The 25,168-nt window shown below is 46.0% G+C and overlaps 1 protein-coding gene across 1 annotated transcript in view; it reads right to left on the reverse strand.

Annotated features, from left to right (window-relative positions):
- The window catches only part of GPR143 (G protein-coupled receptor 143), a 41,688-nt gene that overhangs the window by 9,401 nt on the left and 7,119 nt on the right, over positions 1-25,168 (reverse strand). Inside the window, exons 4-8 of the mRNA XM_035289204.3 lie at positions 12,992-13,084; positions 10,493-10,602; positions 8,362-8,470; positions 5,950-6,067; positions 4,164-4,407 (exon numbers count right to left, since the gene is read on the reverse strand). Coding sequence (XP_035145095.1) covers positions 4,164-4,407; positions 5,950-6,067; positions 8,362-8,470; positions 10,493-10,602; positions 12,992-13,084 — 674 coding nt within the window. The remainder of the gene's footprint in view (positions 1-4,163; positions 4,408-5,949; positions 6,068-8,361; positions 8,471-10,492; positions 10,603-12,991; positions 13,085-25,168) is intronic.

The raw sequence follows: 25,168 nt of genomic DNA on the forward strand, positions 1-25,168 counted from the left end.
TTTAAGACAAAATTCAGTTAACTGGTGTGAAGTACCTAGAGAGTGCCAGATACTATATCAGATACTTAATAAGGCTCAATGCCAGCCTATTGGTCTTGTAGTGAAACCCAAAGTCATAGGATCTTAAGGGTATGATGAACAAGTTGCGCTTTATCTCCACAGTCTGCAGTGGGAGAAGCCCATGGCTAAGTTTTCTCCGTATCTGCCTAGGTCATAATGATCAGGTGCAGTCAATAGGAAAGAGGCTCTGGTAAGGGGTTTTCCATGACTTTATGCACAGAAGTAGTATCAGATGCACATTTAACTTACCCAAATTCACCTCTAGTGAGGAGCTGGGGAGGTTATGACAGGGGGTTATAGGTAAGGATGTACATAGTCCCAGGCATCCTGCTGCCCACAAGCAGGTCAAACTCTGGTAGGAAAATCTGAATGACGCCTGTGTTTCCCCCACCAGCGACAGAGGGAAGCACATTCTAGAGTTACAGGCAAGTGGCCCCAGAGACATATTGACCAGGAAAGATTTAGCAGGTGTCCTAAAATTGTCCCCAGACAATACAATGGTGATGAGAGCCAAAAGTCAGATGTGGAAATATTTGAAAATGTGAAGTAGGCAGCAAATTAATTGATTTAATTTCTGAATAAAAGCCTCTTCATTCTTTTTAGACTAATGTACACAAATTCCTGCATAGGGTTACCATACAAAATGGTGATGACTGCATGTTATAAACAATGTTAAGATATTTGAGGCTGGGCGTGGTGGCTCACACCTGTAATCCCAGCACTTTGGGAGGCCGAGGCGGGTAGATCATGAGGTCAAGAGATCAAGAGCATCCTGGCCAACATGGTGAAACCTGACTCTACTAAAAATACAAAAACTAGCTGGGCATGATGGCATGCGCCTGTAGTCCCAGCTATTCAGGAGGCTGAGGCAGGAGAATCACTTGAACCCAGGAGGTGGAGGTTGCAGTGAGCCGAGATCGCACCATTGCACTCCAGCCTGGTGATAGAGCAAGACTCCATATAAAAACACACACACACACACACAAAGATATTCAAAGGGTGACTAGATGCAAACTTACAACTCTAACCACCACCTCAGTAGCACTACTTTCTTTTTTTTTTTTTAAAGAGATGGGGCCTCACTATGTTGCCCAGTCTGGACTCCAACTCCTGGCCTCAGGTGATCCTCCTTCCTCAACCTCCTGAGTAGCTGGTAATACAGGTTTATACCACCAGGCCAGGCCACTTTATACTTTTGCAGATGTTTGTTGTTAATTTTGAAAATGTTCTCTGTGCTTCAAGCTCTGTCCTCAAAGAGCCTGACCTGACAGGTGTTACCTAATATGGCCTCGGAGTCCTAAATTGGCAGCTGCCACTTTTAAAGGAATTCTTCCCACAATAAAAAGTACTGATTGTATTTCTCATTTTTCTCAAAAGGCTTTCCTTTTCCTCCAATGTTTTCTCAAATTGCTGTTTCCATTGATTGATCTATTATTAGAATAGAATGATTTGTACGGTATGTGCGATCCTTGAGGGCCAGGTTTACAGATCCTAGTATCTACACCCCACTCAGCTCCTAGTACACAGTCTCTTAGCATTTTGGGCAGTCATAAGGAGTTATTAACAGAATAAGAATGGGCCAGGCACAGTGGCTCAGGCCTATAATCCCAGCACTTTGGGAGGCCAAGATGGGAGGATCATTTGAGCCCAGAAGTTTATGATCAACCTGGGCAACATAGCGAGACCCCAGCTCTACAAAATAAAATGTAAAAAGACACAAAACCAAACAAAATTAGCAGGGTGTGGTGGCACTCGCCTGTGGTCCTAGCTGCTCAGGAGGCTGAGGTGGAAGGATCACTTGAGCCCAGGAAGTCAAGGCTGCAGTGAGCCAAGTTTGTTCCACTGCACCCCAGCCTGGACCACAGAGTGAGACCCGGTCTCAAAAAAGTAAATAAATAAATAAATAGATAGATAGATCCATACAGTGAAATATTATCAATCCATAAAAAGAATGAAGTTCTGACATTTGCTACAACATAGGTGAATCTAGAAAACACATCCAAAATCAAAGAAACCAGACACAACAGGACAAAGATTATGCAATGCCCTTTCTATATAAGGTCCAGCACAGCAAAGCTACAAACACAGAAAAGGGATTCACATTGCTAGGGGCTGGGGAGAAGAGATGGGAAATGACTCATGCGGGGCACAGGGTCTCTTTCTGCAGTGATGAACATGATGTGACTTAGACAGCAGTAATGTGTGCACAACCACTGAAATGTGCCATTTTAAGGGGTGAATTTTATGGCATATGAATTATATCTCAATTGTTTAAAAAAGCTAAGGGGCTGGGTGCGGTGGCTCAAGCCTATTATCCCAGCACTTTGGGAGGCTGAGGCAGGAGGACCACTTGAGACCAGAGAGAGAGCACATTTGCAGGAATTTGCATACATTAATCTAAAAAGAATTAAGCCTGGGCAGCATAATGGGACCCCATTTCTCCAAAAAACTAATTTTCTCCAAAAACCATAAATAAAATAAAGTTAGCCAGGCATGGTGGTATGCGCCTGTAGTCCCAGCTACTCTGGAGTCTCAGGTGGAAGGATCACTTGAGCCAGGAGGTGGAGGCTGTAGCGAGCCATGTTCCTTCTGCTACACTCTATCCTGGGTGATAGAAGGAGACCCTGTCTCAAAAAAACAAAACAAAATAAAAACAAAAACAGGGAGCCCTCACAGAGATCAGCCTTCTGGAATGGCTGCCCTGCTTATTTTTCTATTGGATCTTTATTTGCTTTTTCTAAAACCTCTATGTGAAAATATCCAACCTTTGAGCAGCAAATCTAGGCAACAGCTTGCTGGAAGGAGGGGAAGTAAGGAAATGCTGATGGATTTTGTTTGTTGGTGGTGATTGGGGTGGGGTGCAGGGGACTTTTATTGTTATTTCTAGTGTTTTATTTGACTGTCAAATATCTGCTCTGCTGCTTTAAAACACCCAGATGGGAATACAAAGCCAAATAATTCAAGATAATATTTTTTGCTTCATTCCCCAGATGGTATCAGTAACTCTACAGACTAACAGCAGCTCCAGCAGGTGGGTCCCTCATCCTTCATGAACTATTTGTACCAGATGGAAAGTCTGTAAATATATACTCTCTCTGTGTCTTTTAGCTTCAGCCAGAACTAAGTCTCTTTCTCTGCGTGGCTCCCAACAGTACTGAACCATGGAATCAGTCCATCAATTCATCACTGTGTCTTTTAGCCTTCAAAGTAAACCAAGCTTGTCACCTGAAAGTGAACCTTCTTTCAAAATTTTTTTGTTTTTGTTTTTTGAGATGGAGTTTCACTCTTTTGCCCAGGTTGGAGTACAATGGTGTAATCTCAGCTCACTGCAACCTCCTCCTCCGGGGTTCAAGTGATTCACCTGTCTCAGTCTCCCAAGTAGCTGCGATTACAGGTGTGCATCACCATGACAGCTAATTGTGTATTTTTTGTAGAGATGGGGTTTCACCATGTTGCTCAGGCTGGTCTGGAATTCCTGACCTCTGATGATCCACCCACCTCGGCCTCCCAAAATGCTGGCATTAGGATTACAGGCATGAGCCACCATGCCCAGCTAATTTTGTATTTTTAGTAGAGATGGAGTTTCACCATGTTGGTCAGGCTGGTCTCGAAATCCTGACTTCAGGTGATCCACCCGCCTTGACCTCCCTTCAATGTATTTGAATAGTAGGAATGGAAAAGAAAATGGAACTCCTTAAGCCATTTCCAAACATCTTTTGTATATTATTTTTCTTACTGCAAATTTCAACATTATTTTGGTGCCTCCCACATGGGGTTTGTCTTTGGTTTTGTGTGTGTGTGCATTTAGCTGAGACAACATCTGGAAAAAAAATGCATTTTTAGATGCAAGCCTAACAATTCTGAGATACTGGTTGTGAACTGGGGGCTACTATGGCCCCCAGGAGACATTTGTCAATGTCTGGGAGGAGTTTTGATTGTCACAGTTGGTGGGGGGCACAACTGGCAGCTAGTGAGTCCACATGAGGGGTGCTGCTAAATACCCACCACACACAGGACAGACCCTGGGACAAAGAATCCTCCAAGGCTTTTTAAGGGGAACTCCGGGGCCCGAAGTCTACCTGCTGTGGCATACAGGGCATTACCTTCAGACAGCATGCTCAGAGCTTCGTCAGAAGTCTGCCCACCTACATGAGACACCTTCCTGGAAGCAGGGTTTTCATGGGGTACGCGGGAGTCCACTGAGGATGGGTAAGCCCCCTCAGCAGCTGAGGTGGTCAGTGATTCCCACTGGATCTCCTTCCTGGGAGACTGAAAACCCAGGCTGCATCCTGTCCAGCCATAGAAGGCCAAAGACAAGAGAAATCCCTGGACTGGATTCAGGATTCCCTGGAGAGAGGACAGAAAGACACACGGCAGTCAGTGCAGCATATCCCTGGGCTGTCACAGAGCCGCACTCCCCTCAGCATGCCCACAGAGCTGGCCTGGCTTGGAAGTGACCATGGGTTGGCTGGTGGCTAGTTGGTGGGTTGATTTGGGGCAAGATGAAGATTGGGCACAGTAGGTGCTGTACACTCAAGAGTGCCTGAAAATAGTGGGGGTGGGGAGAGGAGGGGGCAGGAGGAGCTGGAGTAGAGAAGGGAAGAGGGGGGACAGAGGATGAGAGAGGAGGGAGGGCAGGAGAAGGAGAAAGAGAGAGGGGAGGGTAGGGGAGGAGAAGAGGCCAGGAGTAGGAGAGGAGGAGAGGGAGCACAATAGTGCAAGGACTGAACAGCTAGCTCCTCCCGCAGCCTGGGGGCTCCTGCTCTCCACACTTGATATAATAAAGGTTCCCGAGGCTCAGGCAGAGTCTGGGAAACATCCCTCCACTTGCGTGTGCTGAGGACATATAAAGTTCACCAGAGGAATGCAGCCAAGCTCCAAACCACATGCAGGGACAGAAGGGCCAGTGTTGGTTCCGTTTGAAAGTCTTTGTGAATGAAACTTTCCCCATTTCAAAAGCAATATAAATATGGATTCTGTGTAGAACAGAGAGTATGCATCTCCCTGCCAACAAACACATGCATTTCTTCTTATAAAGTTGAGAGAAGAGAGCGCTGGCGCAGTCCGCCCATGGTGCCTCTACCCCGCCACCACTTCCTGTATGTCCACCAATACCTTTCCATACGCATGTTTTTCTGTTTTATTTCTTTTTTTTCATTGTTTCCCCCTTGAAAAAGAGATAATCGTGTTTTTCTGTAGTTGTAATTGGTATAATTGTATATATTACATTTTCCAGCTAATACCAGAGATTTCATAATCATCATTTTTAACATGAGTAATATTCCATCAAGATGAAAGACCATGATTTACTTCACCATCTCTCTTTTTTTTTTTGAAATTTGGGTTGCCCATAATGCTTTACAATTATGAAGGATAAAGCTACCAGGAATATCTTCATCTGTGTGGCTTTTTCATAGTCTGAAACGGTCCTTCAAGATCTATGCTCTGATATTGTGAGACTGCCAGGAGCTTTGATACACTGTGCCAGACTGATTGACCAGAGGAGAAGCATTTAATAACAAAACAGCCAGCCAGTGCACTAAGGCCGGGAGCCTGGTTAACTCCCCCTGTATTTAAAGACAATACATTGTACTTCTGACTGCTTCTTTTTCTTCTGATTTTTTTTTAAACAGAAAATGTTAAATCTAGATAATTAAAAGAAGAGAGATGGGGTCTCCCTACATTGCCCAGGGTGGTGGCATACACCTGTAGTGCCAGTTACTCAGGAGGCTGAGACAGAGGATTGCTTTAGCCCGGGAGTTTGAGGCTGCAGTGAGCTATGATTGTGCCACTGCTTTCCAGCCTGGGTCACAGAGTGAGACCTCGTCTCTAAAACAAATCAATTAATTGAATAATTAAATAATTAGAATAAAATAAAGATTGACCTACCATAATAAACCATGTGGTCTTGGCTGCAGTTCTGACAGGTTTCAAAGAACCTCCATTGATATCTGTTTGCATCTCAAGATAGAATAAAAGGCTTTCATTGATGATATTCGACAACCAACTGTTGGAAAGAAAATGGCAGCAGGTAAAGAGAAGATGCAATGAAACTCATTTTTAAATGCTGGGGTGGGTCAAAGAAGAATATCTACCAAGACCTAAAAGTACTAGCTCTCGGTACAGACATGACCACTTCTGCAGGAAGAAACTAGGAGGGCGGGGTGTGGTGGCTCCTGCCTGTAATCCCAGCACTTCAGGAGACTGAGTCAGCAGGACTGCTTGAGCCCAAGAGTTTGAGACCAGCTTGGGTAACAGTGAAACTCGTCTCTACTAAAAATAAAAAAATTTAACCAGGTGTGGTGGTGTGCACCTGTAGTCCTAGCTACTTGGGAGGCTGGGGTGGAAGGATCACTTGAGCCCAGGAGATTGAGGCTGCAGTGAGCTATGAATGTACCACGGCACTCCAGCCTGAAGGACAAAGTGAGACACTGTCTCAAAAAGAAGAAAAAAGAAATGAAATGAAATGAAACTAAGAGGAATCAGCACACTAAGAATTTAATTTAAAAATTAGAATTTGTTTTCTTAGTCTAAAGCGTAGATCAGCAAATCCTTCCAACAGTAACACTCAACACCACAGCTGGGTGTAAGATTCTAGCACTGCATCAAATAACCCAGAATTCATTCTTTGTTTGAAGAGCAACTTACACTTTTGGTGGAGATCAAACCAATTTTTTCTTGACATTTTATGTTAGAATTTTTCAATGTTATTTTAGGTGGCTCAGTGAAATATGAAATGTTGAGCTGAGTGTATTTTTAGTAGGAGATGATTTATATATCACCAAAAAAGGTGTCCTAACAAAGCTAATATCAGGTGATTTATGATTACTATTATTTTTTAGACTCAAGGTTTTGCTCTGTCACACAGGCTGGAGAGCAGTGGCATGATCATAGCTCACTGTAGCCTTGAACTCCTAGGCTCAAGTGATCCTCCTGCCTCAGCCTCCTGAGTAGCTGGGACTGCAGGCATGTACCACCATACCTGGCTAATTTTTGTTGTTGCTGTTAAGTGGGGTCTCACTAAGTTGTCCAGGATAGTTTTGAACTCCTGGCCTCAAGGAATACGCCTGCCTCCAACTACCAAAGCACTGAGATTGTAGGCGTGAGCTACCACAACCAGCACAGGTGAATTTTTAACATCACAAGTACTTGCCCTGTCCTGCAAGGTACTGATTCATCACAGTGCAGCATGTTCTGATTTCAATCTTTTGGTTTTTTTTGTTTTTGTTTTTGTTTTTTTTGCATTGGTTACAGGCCTATTTTCAAAGCATCCACCTGAAAGGTTTGGACAGGATACCAGTGGTGGGGAAAAATGAGGAAAGACAAACTGCTCAGCCTGTTCTCCAACCTTCTTGACCAAAGATGTGCCCTTGCCCCTCTGTCGGATACAGGAATTCTGGTGTCAAGAGTGAGGCAAATGGGTGAATTTATAAAGCATGACTGGCTGAGTGTGGTGGCTCACGCCTGTAGTCCCTGCACTTTGAGAGGTTGAAGCAGGAGAATCCATTGGGCCCAGGAGTTTAAGACCAGCTTGGACAACAAAGCCAGACCCCACCTCTACAAAAAAATATAAACAATTAGGACTGGGTGCAGTGGCTCACACATGTAATCCCAGAACTTTGGGAGGCCAAGGCAGCTGGATCACTTGAGGTCAGGAGTTTGAGATCAGCCTGGCCAAAATGGGGAAACCTCAACTCTACTAAGCATACAAAAATTAGCTGGGCATGGTGGCACACACCTGTAATCCCAGCTACTCAGGAGGCTGAGGCAGGAGAATCACTTGCACCCAAGAGGCGAAGGTTGCAGTGAGCCAAGATCACGCCATTGCACTCCAGCCTGGGCAACAGAGCGAGAATACTTGGGAGGCTGAAGTGGAAAGATCACTTGAGCCCTAAAGGCAAGGCTACAGTGAGCTGTGATTGTGCCACTGTACTTCAGCCTGGGAGCCTGGGTGACAGAGAAAGACCCTGTCTCAAAAAAAAAAAAACCCAAAACCCAGCCCCTTTATTTTGGTTAGCCCCAGCACATGGCTGGGACACTTCAAAACTAGACTTGGGCATTTGTGTTCTAAGGGCTTTATATATCATTGGAGTAGACTTGAATGTTTTTCCAGAAATGCATGAATTTCTTGTTCCCCTGTCCTCTGTGCCTTTCCTCAAAGGGCACCTGGAACAGTCTCAAAGATCTCCTTCCCAAAGGCTCTTTCCTTTGGAACTTCTGCTCACACGTGCAACATGGCAAGTTGTTTCCACAGCCCTTCCCACTAGCAATGAATATATCTATATAGAGAAGAAAGTTTACCAAATCATTAAAACCAGCATTATTTTGAAAAACCGGATCTTGATCATGGCTCCCATCCTTCTCTCGTTCTCTGTGTAAATGCCTTGTCTTCCTTTCAGTAAAGAGGCCACTGTGAAGAACAGAAAGAACTACATGCAGTGTTTATTATTCATGTTTACTGACTGACAGAGAAGGCAATGGAAGCAGATGTGAGCCCACAAGCAAAGCCAGAGGGGCAGGAAGCAAAGCAAGTCACTGACATTCATTCCTCACAATCGCAGGTTAGAGTCCTCACAGACCCTAAGGAAGATATATATTTTTAAACTTTTACTTTGAAATAATTTTAGATTTACATAAAATTTGCAAAGATGGCACAGAGAGTCCCTGTATACCCCTACCCTTTACCCAGATTCCCTTCAATATTAGCATCTTATGCAACCATGGGGACGTTCTTCACAACTATGACATTAATGCTGGTACATCAGTATGGACTCAACTCCCATTTTGACTGGGTGCGGTAGCTCAAGCCTGTAATCTCAGCACTTGGGATGCCAAGGTGGGTGGATCATTTGAGGTCAGGAGTTCGAGACCAGCCTGGCCAACATGGCAAAACCCCATCTCTACTAAAAATACAAAAATTAGCTGGGCGTGGTGGCAAGTGCCTATAATCCCAGCTACTCGAGAAGCTGAGACAGGAGAATCACTTGAACCCAGGAGGCAGAGGTTGCAGTGAGCCAAGATTGCGCCACTTTACTCCAGCCTGGGCAAAAGAGTGAAACTCCATCACAAAAAAATAAAAAAATAGTCCACACTTGTTAAAGTATTAAAAATTTTTGAATTTATTTTTTTAGACAAGTTAGAAAATATTTAGAATTTTAGAGAAGTATGAATGACCCATGGTCCCTCCACCCAGACATAACCACTGTTAACATCTTAGTGTATTTCTTTTCAGTCTTTTTTCCATAAGTCATTTCCATGTGTTTTATGAGCTCAAATCACTATTTTTGATGAGATTTTGTTTTAAAGTGCTATATTTAACACACTATATTTAAATGTATATATGTGCTGGGCACAGTGGCTCATGCCTATAATCCCAGCACTTTGGGAGGCAGGTGGATCACCTGAGGTCAAGAGTTCGAGACCAGCCTGGGCAACATGGCAAAACACTGTCTCTACTAAAAATACAAAAGAATTAGCCGGGCATGGTGGCGCACGTCTGTAGTCCCAGCTACCCAGGAGGCTGAGACATGAGAATTGCTTGAACACAGGCACTGCAGTGAGCCGACATCACGCCACTGCACTCCAGCCTGGATGACGGAGCAAGACTCCATCTCAATAAAAAGAAAAAAAAAGTAGATATGAAGAGACTGGTCCAAAGAACCACAATAATTTCCTATTACCAGTGATAGAGTACTCTGAACAATGTTTTTTAAAAGTTCAACAATTAACAGATGATCCTAAAAAGACCTCTCAGTTAAGTCAAATTTCCTTATTCCCATTCTGCCCTTGAGAGATCCCTGGCAGCCTGAGGAGGCGGGAGGCTCACTCCAGGACACACTTCCTTGAGGGAAAAGTAGGGGCTGCACTGCAGGTCCCCAGCCCCAGCCTAGAAGTCTTTCCCAGACATGCTGTCGACGACTTCACTCCTCTTATCCTTTTCTAACCATTGACCTTGACTCATTTCCTGCGCTCCACTTCCTGTTTCCTGCCTGTCTGAGAAAAAAAAATCAGCCAAGTGCATTATGGGACTGGAGCCGCCTCAGTATGCACTCAGTCCCTTCCCCCTCCTCTCTCTTTTCCTTCAGTCCCTTCCCCCTCCCCTCTCTTCTCCTGTTCCTCTCATACCTCCACAATCATCAAAGGGAACTCCTATGGCCGATCCAGGAAGAGCCCAGCACGGAAGTGAAAAGTCAACTAGTCCTGGCACTGAGCTAACATACGATGGCACAGAACTTGTGCAGACAAAGGCCTGCACATTATCATTTACTGAACCTGCGTACTTTCTGCAGCTGTGTTCTGCTGATATCTCTGGGGGATGACAAATGAGGTCAACTGCCCTGGATAATTCCAGGACAACATGTGTCACTGTCTGAGCCCAAGGCATGGGGCTGCTCCCAGTGGCCGTGTACCCACTAAATACCCTAGAATTTACCTGCAGTTACTGTCTTTTGGAACAGGATGGGGTTGGCCACGAGAACCAGCAGCAGGGGCAGGTACATGGTGACATAGTGGGGGATGGCGTGGTCCAGGCCCCGCTCACACCTGAGAGAGGAAAACCAAGTCATTCTTAAAAGCAAAGCTTTGGCAAAAAGACATCTACTTATCTGGAAGTCAAGATAAGAGGATCAGAATGAAAAGGGAAATGCATAAATCTGCTTCTGACTGCCCAAAGGAAATGTGAGTCATTTCTCATGTCTGGAACAAGCAGTAAATTGCAGGAGAGTAAGGGAGATCAACCATGTTTCTGTCTCATAAATGGCAGGATACCTAAGGCATTCCACTGGAGGAAGCTTTTAAAGGTTACTGCTGGGAAAAGATCAGAAAGGAAAACACACTGGGATGAGGGATTCCCTGCACTGGGTCTCAAGGAAAAAACGCAATTCAAGTAGAGACCAAGGTACTCCATTAAGTAGTTAGGTTTTGAGTACTTACTACATGGTTTTGGGCACTAACATGAATAAGATCCAGTCCCTGGGCTTGAACAACTCAAAATACACCAGCTGAATATTTCAGCGGAAATGTGTTCCTATGGTTATGGATAACAATAATTTCAGAGATTCTTGTCAGGGAAAAGGACAAAGATTTCTACTGAGGGGTCATAGGAATCACTGGCCACCATAGAGTGTGCTGGAGGGCCCCACACACTTATGTTACCAAGGTAACAACTCTCAGCTGGGAAATGCTTAATGTAGGAGAGAAGCAAAATGACATGGAGGAAAAGGAAACTGAAGGCAAAGGGGAGGGAGGTCTGCTCCAGCTCAACCAAAGAGGGAGGAGAAAAGCAGCTGACCAAACAGCCACGGAAGGGGAAATGACAAAAATAAATTAAAGCACCCTTAATATTCACAGAATGGTCAAACCAGAGGGGAAATAGGCAGAAAATGTAAAAAATAAAATCAGGTAGGAAAAATGCAACACTCATCTTCTCTTGCCATAAGAAGGATTAGTATACCACCTCTCAACGCTGCCACCTTCTTTTAACAGGCGGTTTTATCTTCTCCTCTAGAGGCTAAATTTGATCTGGAAAGGCTTGAAAGGAGAAAGAGAAACAAGAGGAGAAAGAGAAGTGACTCCGATGCAAAGACAGAAAGGAAATAACAAGAGAGTGAGACTGTGAGCATGGCAAATGCCGAGTGCCCTGGGTCAGGCGATGTGAAAATGAAAAGATGATTGAGGATAAGATGCTTAAAAGGAGCAGCTCCTAAAGACCCTGGGAGCACCTTAGGGCTCCCTGTGCGCCCTGCAGCAATGGCACCCTCAGGCTCAGATGCAACTTTGCCAGGAGTCTCCAGGGTCCCACAGGCAAGGGAGAGCAACAGAAACTCCCTTTCCAACAAAGTGCATTTCATTATAACAGCTGCTGACACTGCATCTGTCCTTTTAAAGTTACCCAGGAAAACAAGCTGTACGGATGGATCTACATACTTAGCTTCCTGCTCGTATTCATGATTGACAAGGCAACACCAATTTGGAGACATCTAACTGAGCAGCTACAAGAAGCCGGAAAAGAGGGGGAGAAATGATCTATACCAATTTTTTCTGTAGATTTTTTTCTGTGAAGGGACAGTAAATATTTTCAGCTTCATGGGCCACACTGTGGTCTCTGAGGCAACTACTCAACTCTGATGTTGCAGTACAAAAGCAGTCATAGACAGTGCGTAAAGAAACGAGTGTGACTCTATTCCAATAAAACTTTATTTACAAAAACAGAAGAAGGCTGGATTTGGCCTGAGGCCTACACCATGTTGATCCGTAGTATAAAATCACAGACACAGACACTGTCCACTTCTGTTTCCCACTGGAAGTTAGAGTATATATCCTTGGAAAGACCTTGGCTTTGCAACTGAGAGATGCACAGACAGGAATGTAAACTTGAGGAAATGCCTGAGACAGTTCCAGCGGCCACATCTCCCTCCGTGTGTGGGATGGAAGAAAAGTTAGAAAGCATAGGAAGCAAAGCTAGAGAATGGGCCCTGCCCAGCGCTCCCTTTGGCCTCTTCTATATTATCCTACACTCATTCCTAGAATGTTAAGCTCACCTGCTCATCCAGAGGAAGCTTGAAGACCAAAAACGTAGAAGTGGGCATGAGGAAACTGTACCAATTCAGGGGCTGGGGATACACCTAAAACTTTGCATGCACACTTACATGAAGGGGAATATGCGGAAGCTTTGTGTGCATGCTGTGTGCACGGGCACCCATGCACACAAATGAGAAAGGCAGGGGCAGGGAGGATGGCTCCAGGGTCATTCTCCTAGCTATTGGAGTCAACCCTCTGGGGCTGGGCCATGAGCATGGCCTCACATGGCCCTGAGACAATGGCCTAACCTCCAAGGTGCCCACTCTGTAGGTCAGGGCTCAGGCATTCCCTGCAAGAGAACACACGTTGAGCTAAGGATGGGGCAGCCTGGAGCACTGGAGTCCCAGCTTACCTGGACACAGAAGGGTAGTAGAGCATGGCGGCTCCCTCCATGCAGAGCAGGGTGGCCAGGCCCCATGCCATGATGTGGTACAGCAGGATGGTGCTAGGGGACAAGCACAACAGCAGCCACAACTCAGTGGGGCACAGAGGACTGCCTGGAACTGCCAGGCCAGCTCCTGCACTCTGCAAATGTCAGGAAAATGTACACAGAGGAAAGCCCCCGGCAAAGAGCTTCCTCATGCTGCCAAGGGTGGTTGGTTGTTTTCCACTGAGGTGAAATTCACATCACATTAAATGAACTATTTTAAAGTAAACAATTCAGTGGCATTTGGTACATTCACAATGCTCTGCAGCCATCACCACTGTCTCCTTCCAAAATGTTTTCATCATTCCAAGAGGAGACCCCATATCCATTAATTGGTGATATGGTTAGTCTTTGTGTCCCCACCCAAATCTCATCTAGAATTGTAATCTCCATAATCCCAAGGGATAGACCAGGTGGAGGTAATTGAATCATGGTGGTGGTTTCTCCCATGCTGTTCTCGTGATAGTGAGTGAGTTCTTACGAGATCTGATGGTTTTATAAGGGGCATTTCCCCCATCACTCAGCCGCATTTCGAACAAGGTACCCTGCTTCCCTTTGGCCTTCTGCCATGATTGTAAGTTTCCTGAGGTCTCTCAAGCCATGTTGAACTGTGAGTCAATTAAACCTCTCTCCTTTATTAATTACCCAACCTTGGGCAATTCTTCATAGCAACATGACAACAGACTAATACAAGTGGTCACTCCCCTTTGCCCACCCCCTAACCCCTAGCAACCACTAATCTAGTTTCTGTCTCTGTGGATTTGCATGTTCTGTATATTTCATGTAAATGTAAGTGTATGTTACATGGCCTTTTGTGTCTGCCTTCCTTCACTCAGCATAATGCTTTCCAGGTTCACTGATGCTGTAGCATGGATCAGTTCTTCATTCCTTTGTTTCTTTTAATATTTTTTTGAGGCAGAATCTTGCTACGTTGCCCAAACTGGTCTTGAATTCCTAGCCTCAAGCAATCCTCCCACCTTAGCCTCCCAAATTGCTGGGATTATAGGCATGAGCACTGCTCCCACCTTTCTTTCCTCTTTTTGTGGGGGTGGGGGACAGGGTCTTGCTCTGTCATCCAGACTGGAGTGCAGTGGTGCAATCTCAGCTCACTGCAACAGTCTCCTGAGCTCAAGCAATCCTCCAACCTCAGCTTCCTGACTAGCTAGGACCACAGGCACATGCCACTATGCTTTGTACTTTTTGTGGAGATGGGGTTACACTATGTTGTCAGGCTGATGTTGAACTCCTCAGCTAAAGTGATCTACCCACCTCAGCCTCCCAAAGTGCTGGGATTACAGGTGTGAGCCACCAGGATGGCCCTTTCTTTCCTTTTTCTGGATGAATACCATTCCATTGTATGCATGGGCTGAGATTCACCCATCAACGGACATTTAGTTTGTTTCCACTGTTTGTCTGCTGTGAGTAGTGCTGCTATGAACATGTGTTATGTACCAGTAGTTGTTTGAGTTCCTGTTTTGTTTTATTTTGAGACAGAGTCTCACTCTGTTGCCCAGGCTGGAGTGCAGTGGTGCAATCATAGCTCACTGCAGCCTCCAATTCCTAGGTATAAGTGATCCTCCCACCTCAGCCTCCCAAGTAGCTGGGACCACAGGCATGCACCACCATGCCCATCTAATCTTTGGGTTTTTTTGTAGTGGTAGGTTATACTATATTGCCCAGGCTGGTCTCAAACTCCTGGCCTCAAGTGATCCTCCCACCTTGGCTTCCCAAAGTGTTGGGATTGCAGGCATGAGCCATTGCACTAGCTGGGTTCCTGTTTTCAGTTCTTTGAGGTGTATACGTAGGAGTGGAATTGCTGGGTCAGATTTTGTTTTTTTCTTTCAAGATGGAGTCTTGCTCTGTTGCCCAGGCTGGATTATAGTGATGCAACCTCCGCCTCCCGGGTTCAAACAATTCTCCTGCCTCAGCCTCCTGAGTAGCTGGGATTACAGGTGCCTGCCACCACACCTGGCTAATTTTTGTATTTTCAGTAGAGATGGGGTTTAACCATGTTGGCCAGGCTGGTCTCAAACCCCTGACCTCAAGTGATCTATCTGCCTTGGCCTCCCAAGGTGCTAGAATTATAGGCACAGCCACCACGGCTGGCTGTCAGATGGTATTTCTATCTTCAAGTTTTTGAGGAACCACTGAACTGTTTTCCACAGCAGCGGTATCATTTTATATCCCTACCTGTAATGTTCAAGGGTTCTAACTTCTCCATATCTTTGCCAAGCCTATTTTACAATTTTGATTATAGCCATCCTAGTGAGAGTGGCTGCTGTTTTTGAGACTTGATCTAAACAGAGCCCATCTCGGTAAGACCATGGAATAGTAAGTTCCACCAACAGTACACCCTCTGGTGGCGTTTTTCTCTTCTCATTGGCTATGGTCTCAACGTTTGTGTTCCCCCTCAAATTTATGTTAAAATCCTACTCCTCTAGGGGATGGTATTAGGAGGTGGGGCCTTTGGGAGGTCATGAGGTCATGAGGGTGGAGCCTTGTGAGTGGGATTAGAGCCCTTATAAAAGGGACCTCAGACAGTGCCCTCACCCCTTCCACTGTGTGAGGGCACGGCAAGAAGGCACTGTCTATAAGCTAGGAAGTGTGTTGTCGCTAGACACCGAATCTGCCACACCTTGTTCTTGAACTCCCAGCCTGCAGAACTGTGAGTAATACATTTCTTTTTTTTATAGGCACGCACCACCATACCCGCCTAATTTTTATATCTTTAGTAGAGATGGGGTTTCGCCATATTGGCCAGGCTGGTCTTGAACTCCTGAACTCAAGTGATCTGCCCACCTCAGCCTTCCAAAGTGCTGGGATTACCAGTGTGAGCCACCACACCCGGCCATACATTTCTGCTGTTTATGAGCTGCTGCCAGTCTGGACGGACTAAAACGCCACCTCACGGAGACAGTACTCGCCAGGTGCTCCTCCCAGCCATCCACACCCACTCAGCCTCCCCACTTATTCCTCTTACAGCTTCATCCCAGAAAGATGCTCTGAGGCTCAACAGGTCTGAACCGAATGCAAACACCTGGCACATTACTAGCTGTATCACCTCAGCCAGACCCACTTCTAGAGCCGTGGGTTGCTCCTCTCAGCCAGGTGAATATGGAAACCTTCTGTGGCCTGCCTGTGCCGCTATGCTAAGGGCCAGGTGGACGTCAGGCCCAGCTGCTTTTTGCTACTTAAGCTGCCCTCCAGGGCAGGCTGGCTGTCCCTGTCCGCCTCCACTTCCCACAAGGCTGGGCCTGCCCTGTATGCCCGGCTGTCTTCACTTTGAGGACAGTCAGGAGGCCCCAGCAGCGGGATGTGCAGCATCCTGTGCTCAGGGAGGGTGGAGACATGTGCTGGACCATCAGCACTGTTACTCTTGGATTTCCCTTCAGGTCCACATTCTCTGCAAAAGAGGGGCCAGTGATAGGAGACGCTTCCCAAGCCCTTAACCTGTAAGACAGCTGTCAGCACGTGCAAAGGTAATGCCGGGTTGAAAGGAATTAAATACTAATGCGTGCTACTCTACGTGTGAACCTCAGAAACAGAATGCTGAGTGAAAAGCCAGACACAGAGGGTGCACATATTGTATGATTCCGCTGACATGGGGGGGTGGCTGCTAACAGGTTCAGGGTTTCTTTTTGGGATGGCAGAAATGTTCTGGAACTAGTAGTTGTCGTACTAACTAATGTATAACTTTGCAGATGGCACTAAAAGCCATGGAACTGTACACTTTTAAAAGGTGAGCATGACAGTATTTAAGTTACGTCTTGGTTAAAAGAATAACAGAGTTGTATCAGTGCAGTATGTCTCACTCAGTGTACATTGGCTGAATGTTTACTGAGCAAAGATCAGGCCTGTTCTAGGCACAGGAAACAGAGTCCCTGTCCACATGGGGGTGAACGTCTTGAGAGATGACATAGAAGCAGTGTGATGTCCCAGCCTGTGCCCACAGCTGGATGGAGATTTTACAGGAAGTCAGGCTCGTAGCTGTGATTAATCTAAGACATGAGACTACGTTTGTTGTTGTCGTTACGAGTCAGGGTTTCCCTCTGTCCCCCAGACTAGTGTGCAATAGCACAATGATAGCTCCCAGTAACTTGGAACTCCTGGTCTCGAGCCTGCCTCAGCCTCTGAAGTAGCTAGGACTACAAGCACTCACCACCATGACCAGCCAATTTTTTTATTTTTATTTTTTGTAGAGATGGAGTCTTGCAATGTTGCCCCTGCTGTTCTTGAACTCCTGGGCTTAAGCAATCCTCCCATCTCAGCCTTCCAAAGTGCTAGGATTATAGACATGAGCCAACATGCCCCGCAGAGACTATGTTTATAAGTGGACAAACACTCGTGATAGCCCAAATAAGTTTCCCTAAAGATGTTCCTGTCCTAATCTCTGGAACCTGTGAATATGTTCCCTTATATGGCAAAAGAGACTTTGTGGGTATGATGAAGTTAAGGATGTCTGAGATAAGGAGGTCATCTGGGTTATCTGGGTTGGCCCAACATAACTGCCTGAATCCAGAGAAGCAGAGACTATAAACTGCAGAGGACCAGAGAGGAGGGAGATTGAGAAGGACATAACCCACCATTGGTGACTTCGAAGATGGAGGAAAAGGCCACAAGTCAAGGAATGTGGGTTGCAGCCTGGCCTGGGGTACACACCTGTAGCCCCAGCTACTTGGGAGGCTGAGGCGGGAGGATTGCTTGAGCCCAGGACTTGAAGGCTGCGGTGTGCTATGATCATGCTACTGCCCTCTAGCCTGGGTGACAGAATGAGATCCTGTTTATTAAAAAAAGGAAAAAAAAAGAAAAGAAATACAGGCTCCTTCCAGAAGCTGGGAGCCAGATGTGGCTGGAGCAGAGAGTGTGGGAAAGGATGGAGGGAGGGCCGTGTGTTGAGGACTGGATCACAGAAGCCTCTGTGGGCCACAGAGCCATATCATTTTAAGTCTAAGTCTAATAAGAATCTACTGGAGGGCTCTTTTCATTTCTCAAAAAAAAAAAATATTGCAATAAGATAAAGCTTGAAAAAGGCAAGGCATGGTGGTTCATGCCTGTAATCCCAGCACTTTGGGAGGCTGAAGTGGGTAGATTACCTGAGGTCAGGAGTTCAAGACCAGCCTTGTCAACATGGTAAAACCCCATCTCTACTAAAAATACAAAAATTAGCTGGGTTTGGTGGCAGGCACCTGTAGTTCCAGCTACTCTGAGGCTGAGGTGGGAGAATCGCTTGAACCCGGGAGGCAGAGGTTGCAGTGAGCCAAGATCGCGCCACTGCACTCCAGTCTGGGCAACAAGAGCAAAACTCCATCTCAAAAAAAAAAAACCAAAAAAAAAAAAACAAAACAAAACAACAAAAAAAAAAACTTGAAGAAAACAGAATTTAAAAAAAGTAAACCCAGTTATAGAAGATGAGGGTATAGCTTAGAGAAGAAATCAGCCAATGGCTGCAACTACAAAGTTTTTGTGAAGCTGGCAGAAAGGAAGTGGGGGCCGTGCTTGGGCATGTGTGGTTTGCCCTTTCCTGCCTGATCCTCTGGCATGGAAGTGAATCCAGGTGGGTCTGCAGCAAACCTTGACCTGAACCTGGGGTTTCCCAACAGAAGGACATGAACCTGGGACTCCTCCTCAACTGTGTGGAACCTCACAGCGCCTCCAGCGAGAGGTCTTACGCCTCCTGAATATCCAGCTCACCCAATAAGCAAGGAGCTCCTATCCCCACGCCCTCCCGGAGTCACCTGTGTACCTAATAGCCAAGTCTGAACGCTCAGTCCCACCCGCAAAGGCTGTCTGTACAGAACCAGCAGCTACTACGTGGTCCCAGAGAGGAGAGCAGGGGGCTTGCCTTCCGCCTCCCCGCTCCCCATTCCCTGCACAGCTGGCATTCTTGCACAGCCTCTAGCTTTCATCTTTCATCTTTGTACTTCCATACACACCACCCCGTTTCCCCCAGGAGTTGAGGCCACAGCCTTCCAGATGCCTCAGGAAGACTGAAGACGGAGGCTCTGCAGAGCTGACTGGAGCTGTCCAGTCTTGGGTTTGGCTCTCCTGTCCGATGAGATGAGGTGGAGTGGAGGGCTGGGGCTCCATGGGATGCTCAGCTGTCACTCCAAACTCTACCAGATCCCTAGCAAATATCATACCCCCAACCCCATGAGGACTTTAACTTGGAAGATCGACTGTGTTGACAAAGGTATCTGACTGAGAAAGGACACCCTTCTACAATGAAACAGGAGGAAAGAAACAAGTCCAGTGAGCTTCGAGAGGAAAAGAAACATATCCAGCATATTTTGCCTCCCACACTGTGACTGGTTCCTGGAGCGGCCCTTCCCTGGCCTGGCTGGGCTGGGAGCACGCAAGGGTTGGAGGTGTGTCTCAGCAATGAGGGCCAGGAAGCAGAGGCTCTGTGTGAGACTCAGATGACTAACAGAGAGGCTTTCTACAAAGGGCTGGGTGTTGGAGAGTGCAGAATCTCCGCATTCCAGACTCTGACCTGGGGCTGGCCTCTACGGAGGTGGGAGAGGATGAGCCGGGGTGGAGCCAGGCAAGTCCAGGGCCAGAGATCGCCAGAGCCTGGGCGTTGGCTCCTGGCCCCCAAATTGTCTGGTAGGATGGGCCAAGCCATGCAGACAGCAGTCACATGAATAACGGCTGCTACATGAATAACTGATGCCATCTGAAACCTAGACCGGGGCAGAATTCTGAACTCCAATCCACAACAGATCAGGAGAAGCCCGCGTCCACCATGAGCTAAAGACCCTCGATCCTTTACCCACACTCCAGGCAGTTTCCATGCCCAGGTGTGCAAAGGTCCCCCTGGACCCCGTTTCCTCTCACACTTCTGCTTTCCTACAGCAAAGAAGTGACTTCCATTCAAGACCTGCTCCAGGATTCCAAGCACCTTCTGTATATCCCACACCTTGAACCAGAGCAGTGGTTTAGGTTTTAACTTTAAATCTGTCTTAATGACATTTCTTAGGATTAGGATTAAAAGAAAAAATATTCCCGTGCCAAAGAAAATAGCTAAGTCCTGAAAGGATCTAGACGGGAATGTGGAGTTTAATCCAGCCATCCCTGCAAAGCTGGGCCCTCTGCCCTGGAATTTTCAGGAGACCCCCAGACCCACCAGTGGCAGTCCCTTAAAGGCCACTTGTAAAATCAACCCCACCCACAGCTCTGGAAACAAGCTGGCTCTGAAAGGGGAGCTACAGAGGCTGCTGAAGCCATGCTCTCAGCCCTGGCTCAAACCACCCAGTACATCCCCTCCGAGACCTCACAGGCAGACAGGCTCCGGGGAGCAGGACTTCTGCCAGGTAGGAGGTGGGGGTATGGTCTCTGGGGCTATAGCACTGCCTCCTTTCTTTCTTTCTTTCTTTTTATATACCATCAGATTCATGAGAAAGCACTGTCTTTCTCTGCCATCGGCCCGTTCCTCTTCTATGGGAGCACCAACTTCACTCTAGACAGATGGTCGTCCCAGTCCTGGAAACCTGCCCTTGCTCTGGCCTCTGGGAGACATCTGGATGTTTCACATCCTCGGACGCTCACCTTCTGGGTGATGGCAGGCAGAAGCCACACTCTGCCCAGGACCCTTTAGACTTTAGGCTCCAGCACCCGCAACATCCTGCCTTCTGATCACTGAGCATCAAAGGAACTCCCAAACATAGTCCTTGGGGCGAGGAGGGCTTCATGATTGCCTGTCCCAGCTATTAAGGGCCCTGTCTGTCCTCTGGGTCCAGACAGTTCTCAGAATGCCCCATGGGACCCCAATCCCCTTTCCCCCATGTCCCCATCATGGGTGGGGGTGAAGTAATGCATCCTCCTGTGGCAACAGGGGGCAGTACTCTTCTCCCAACTTCCTTCCAGCACCCCGAAACATCTCTTCTCCCCATAACTGGCATCTATAAGACTTCCAGTTGTCAGACCTCCAAACTTTCCGACACTGAGTGAGGGATGCTCAGACAGAGACATGTCAATCGAGAGAGCTTCAGGGCCAAGGCTTTATCACACTGCTAATTGCCTACTCAAAGCCATATTTCCTTTTTCCCTCAGTAACATAACCTGGATGTCACGAGGGCAGCTGCATGCTCGGCCCACAGAGTCTGTTTCCTACCTCCTTTAGTCCTGGCCAGGCGAAGTGGCTCACACCTGTAATCCCAACACTTTGGGAGGCTGAGGCAGGTGGATCACCTGAGGTCAGGAGTTCAAAACCAGCCTGACTAACATGTTGAAATCCTGTCTCTACTAAAAATACAAAAATAGCTGGGCGTGGTGGCAGGCACCTGTAGTCCCAGCTACTCAGGAAGCTGAGGCAGGAGAATCGCTTGAACCCAGGAGGTAGAGGTTGCAATGAGCCGAGATTGTGCCATTGCACTCCAGCCTGGGCAACGAGTGAAATTCCATCTCAGGAAAAAAGAAAAAAAGAAAGAAAGAAACTAAGTTCTGGCCGATAATAGTTAACTGGCATTGTGTGAAACTCCCAGGACACTAATTAAAGCTGGCTCGGGGAGAACAGGCCTTTTTTGCATTGCTCTTTTCCAGCTTCCTGATGCCCAGAATGCAGGTGTGATGATTAGAGCACCAGCAGCTATATTGGGCCATGACACTTTGAGGATGGAAGCCAAACAATAGGATGATGATGCAGGAAAATCAAAGAGACCTGATGTCCATTACAGGTGTCCTGGAGTGCCTACCTCTGGGCAGCATCAGCATGAAAGAGAAACCCCTCGCTTGTTTAAGTCACTATCATTATATGTATTTTATGTCACTAAAATGAATCTTCACTGATATATCAGTTGGCTGACTCTGACCCTGACTATCTTCTTTGGAGAATTTTCACAACCAGGCATATCTCAGTTTGGTACAGATGTGTAAGACATTGGGAGTTAAGGTAAAAAGATGGAATGAACAAGCATAAAAATGAAGTAAGCACTAAGCTTCAGGCCAGAGAGACCAAAGTTAATAATGTGATCTGAATAAGGAATGTCAGTGATTTTACAGCAGGGAATCTACTGGTGTTACCCAACATATTCTATAGTCTACACATGGTCTCTTTTATTTCTGATATCGGCTTTAAAAGTAAATTTATCCAATAAGTGATGCTGGGAAAACTGGATATCCACATGCAAAATAATGAAGATGGACCCCTTAGTCACCTGTGCACAGCAATCAATTCTAACTGGACCTAAATTTAAGCATTGAACCCATAAGAAAACATAGGTCTAAATCTTTGTAACCTTAGGTTAGGCAATTATTTCTTAGATATGACAACAAAAGCATAAGAAATAAAAGAAAAAAATAGAAAAATTGGACTTCATCAGAATGAAAAACTTTTGTGCTTCAAAAGCTTTGCACACCTGTGCATCAAGTAGGTGTAAAGACAACCCACAGAATAGGAGAAACTATTTGTGAATCATATATGTAATATCCTACTTGTATCTAGAATATATAAAGAACCCCTACAACTCAATAATAAATAACCAAATAGGCCAATGAAATAATGGGCAAAGGAGGTGAATAGACATGAAAAGATGCTTAGCATCATTCATCATCAGTGAAATCAAAGCCATGAGGAGTTACCAATTCACACATACTAGGATGGCTAAAATTAAAACAGATAATAACAAGTGTTGATAAGGATCTGGATAAACTGCAACTCTCACTGTACTGCTAGAATGTAAAATGGTGCAGCCACCTTGGAAAGCAGTTTAACAGTTTCTTACAAGGTTATACCTAGAGTTACCACATGGCTCAGCAATTACATACCCAGATATTTACTCACAAATATGTGATGAAAACATATGTCCACACAAACACTTACATTGCCGCATTATTCCTAGTAGTCAAAACAATGGAAGTACACCAAATGTCCATCAACTGATAAATGGATAAACAAAATGTAGTACAGCCTTACACTGGAATATTATTTAGCAATGAAAAGGGATTGTTTTAGTCTATTTAGGCTGCTATAACAAAATATCACACACTAGGTGGCTTATCAACAACAATTATTGCTCACAGCTCTGGAGGCTGGGAGACGAAGATCAAGGCATGGCAGATGTGGTGTCTGGTGAGGTCCCGCTTCCTGGTTTATAGATAGCACCTTTTTGCTGTGTCCCCACATGGTAGAAGGGGCCCATTTTACAAGGGCACTGAACCCACCTATGACCTAATAGCCTCCCAAAGGCCCCATCTCCTGATACCATCACCTCGGGGGCTAGAATTTCAACATAGGAATTTTTTTCGGGGAAAGAAACATTCAGACCATAACAGGAATGAAGCACAGACACATGTGACAGCATGGCTGGACTGTGATGGTATTACACCGAGTTAAAAACCCAGACACAAAAGGTCTGTACTGTATAATTCCATTGCTATGAAATGTCCAGAATATGCAGCTCCACAGAGACAGAAAGTATATAAGTGGTTGCGGGGGGCCGTGAGGAGGGCAGTGAGGAGTCATGTAGAGCGATGACGAAAATGGCAGGAAATCAGTGCTGGTGATGGTTATGCGATTCTGTGAATATACTAAAAACCACTAGAGTTTGGGCTTTAAACGGGGGACCTTTATAAAGCTGGGGGCTTTTTGTTTGTATTGTTTCTTGAGATAGGATCTCACTCTGTCACCCAGGCTGGAGTACAGTGACATAATCATGGCTCACTGTAGCTTTGACCTCCTGGGCTCAAGCCATCCTCCCACCTCAGCCTCCCAAGTAGCTGAGACCACAGTTGCACACCACCATGCTGGATATTTTAAAATTTTTTGTAGAGATGGGGTCTCACTATGTTTCCCAGGCTGGTCTCAAAACTCCTGGGCTCAAGCAATCCTCCTATTTCAGCCCCCTAAAGTGCTGGGATTACAGGCATGAGCCACTGTGCCTGGCCTATAAAGCTGTATTTAAACAGAAACAAGAACAAAAAAACAGGCAAGGACGGGCTCCCTCCAAAAGGGAGCTTATTCAAGTGGACCATGAACTTGGTGGGAGCAAATGCTTCCTGGATTTGGAGCCCTGCGTGCCACGTCCAGCTTCTCCGTGTCAGTTCAGCTCTGTGTGGCTGTCTCCTCAACACGCGCACATCCCACCTACCGTAACAGTTCATAGGTATCAAGAGCCTGCAGTGTGCCAGGACTATTCTTAACCATGTACATGGATTATCACATTTACCCTTCTCAGTGACCTTGTGTGATGGGTACCACTTCACAGCTGAGAAAACAGAAGTCCAGAGACGTTAAACAACTCACCAACAGTTACACAGCTCGTGAGTGACTGGGCGGCAATTCAAACACACCCGTGCCCCAGGTACCAACCACAGAGTGATTCCCCACCAAGCAGCTCTGGCATTGTCAGCTTCCAGATTTAGCATGAAGTGTTAATATATACATTCTTTGAACCTTTAAATATAATTAAAAATTGTTTATGCAGTGGCTCATGCCGGTATCCCAGCTCTTTGGGAGGCCGAGGCAGGATCACTTGAAGCCAAAAGTTCAAGACCAGTCTGGGCTACATAGCAAGACCCCATCTCTACAAAAATAATAAAATTAGCCAAGTTTGGTGGCACATGTCTGTAGTCCCAGCTACTTGGGAGGCTGAGGTAGAAGAATCGTTTGAGCCTGGGAGGTTGAGGCTGCAGTGAACCTTGTTCTCACCACTGCACTCCAGCCTGGGTGACAAAGCAAGACTCTGTCTCTAAAAATAAAAAGTAAACAAAAAAACTGTTTATATACATGCCAATTCTGTTTCAGTATTTGTCCAGTTCCAAATATTTCATTTATTGAATTATTTTCTTTCAAGGTTTTGAAAATCCTCGAGATTTTGTTTTGTTATTTTGGAGATGGACTCTCACTAAGTTTCACAGGCTGGTCTCAAACTCCTGGCCTCATATGATCTTTCTACCTCCCAAGTAGCTGAGATTACAGGCGCAAGCCACTGTGCCTGACTAATATTTTGAATGTGCCTGTGGCCTCTTATGAGCTGCCATGGATGTTTCTAGGCAGAGGAGCCAGCTGACCGATTCTGAATGATGATGCCTGCAACACTGCAAAATGCTTTTAAATGCTCAGTGCCATCTCTAATCATCCCTCTAAAATAGAACTAGAGCAGAAAT

Source organism: Callithrix jacchus, chromosome X (assembly GCF_049354715.1).
Source record: "Callithrix jacchus isolate 240 chromosome X, calJac240_pri, whole genome shotgun sequence".
In the NCBI taxonomy this organism is placed as follows: domain Eukaryota; kingdom Metazoa; phylum Chordata; class Mammalia; order Primates; family Cebidae; genus Callithrix; species Callithrix jacchus.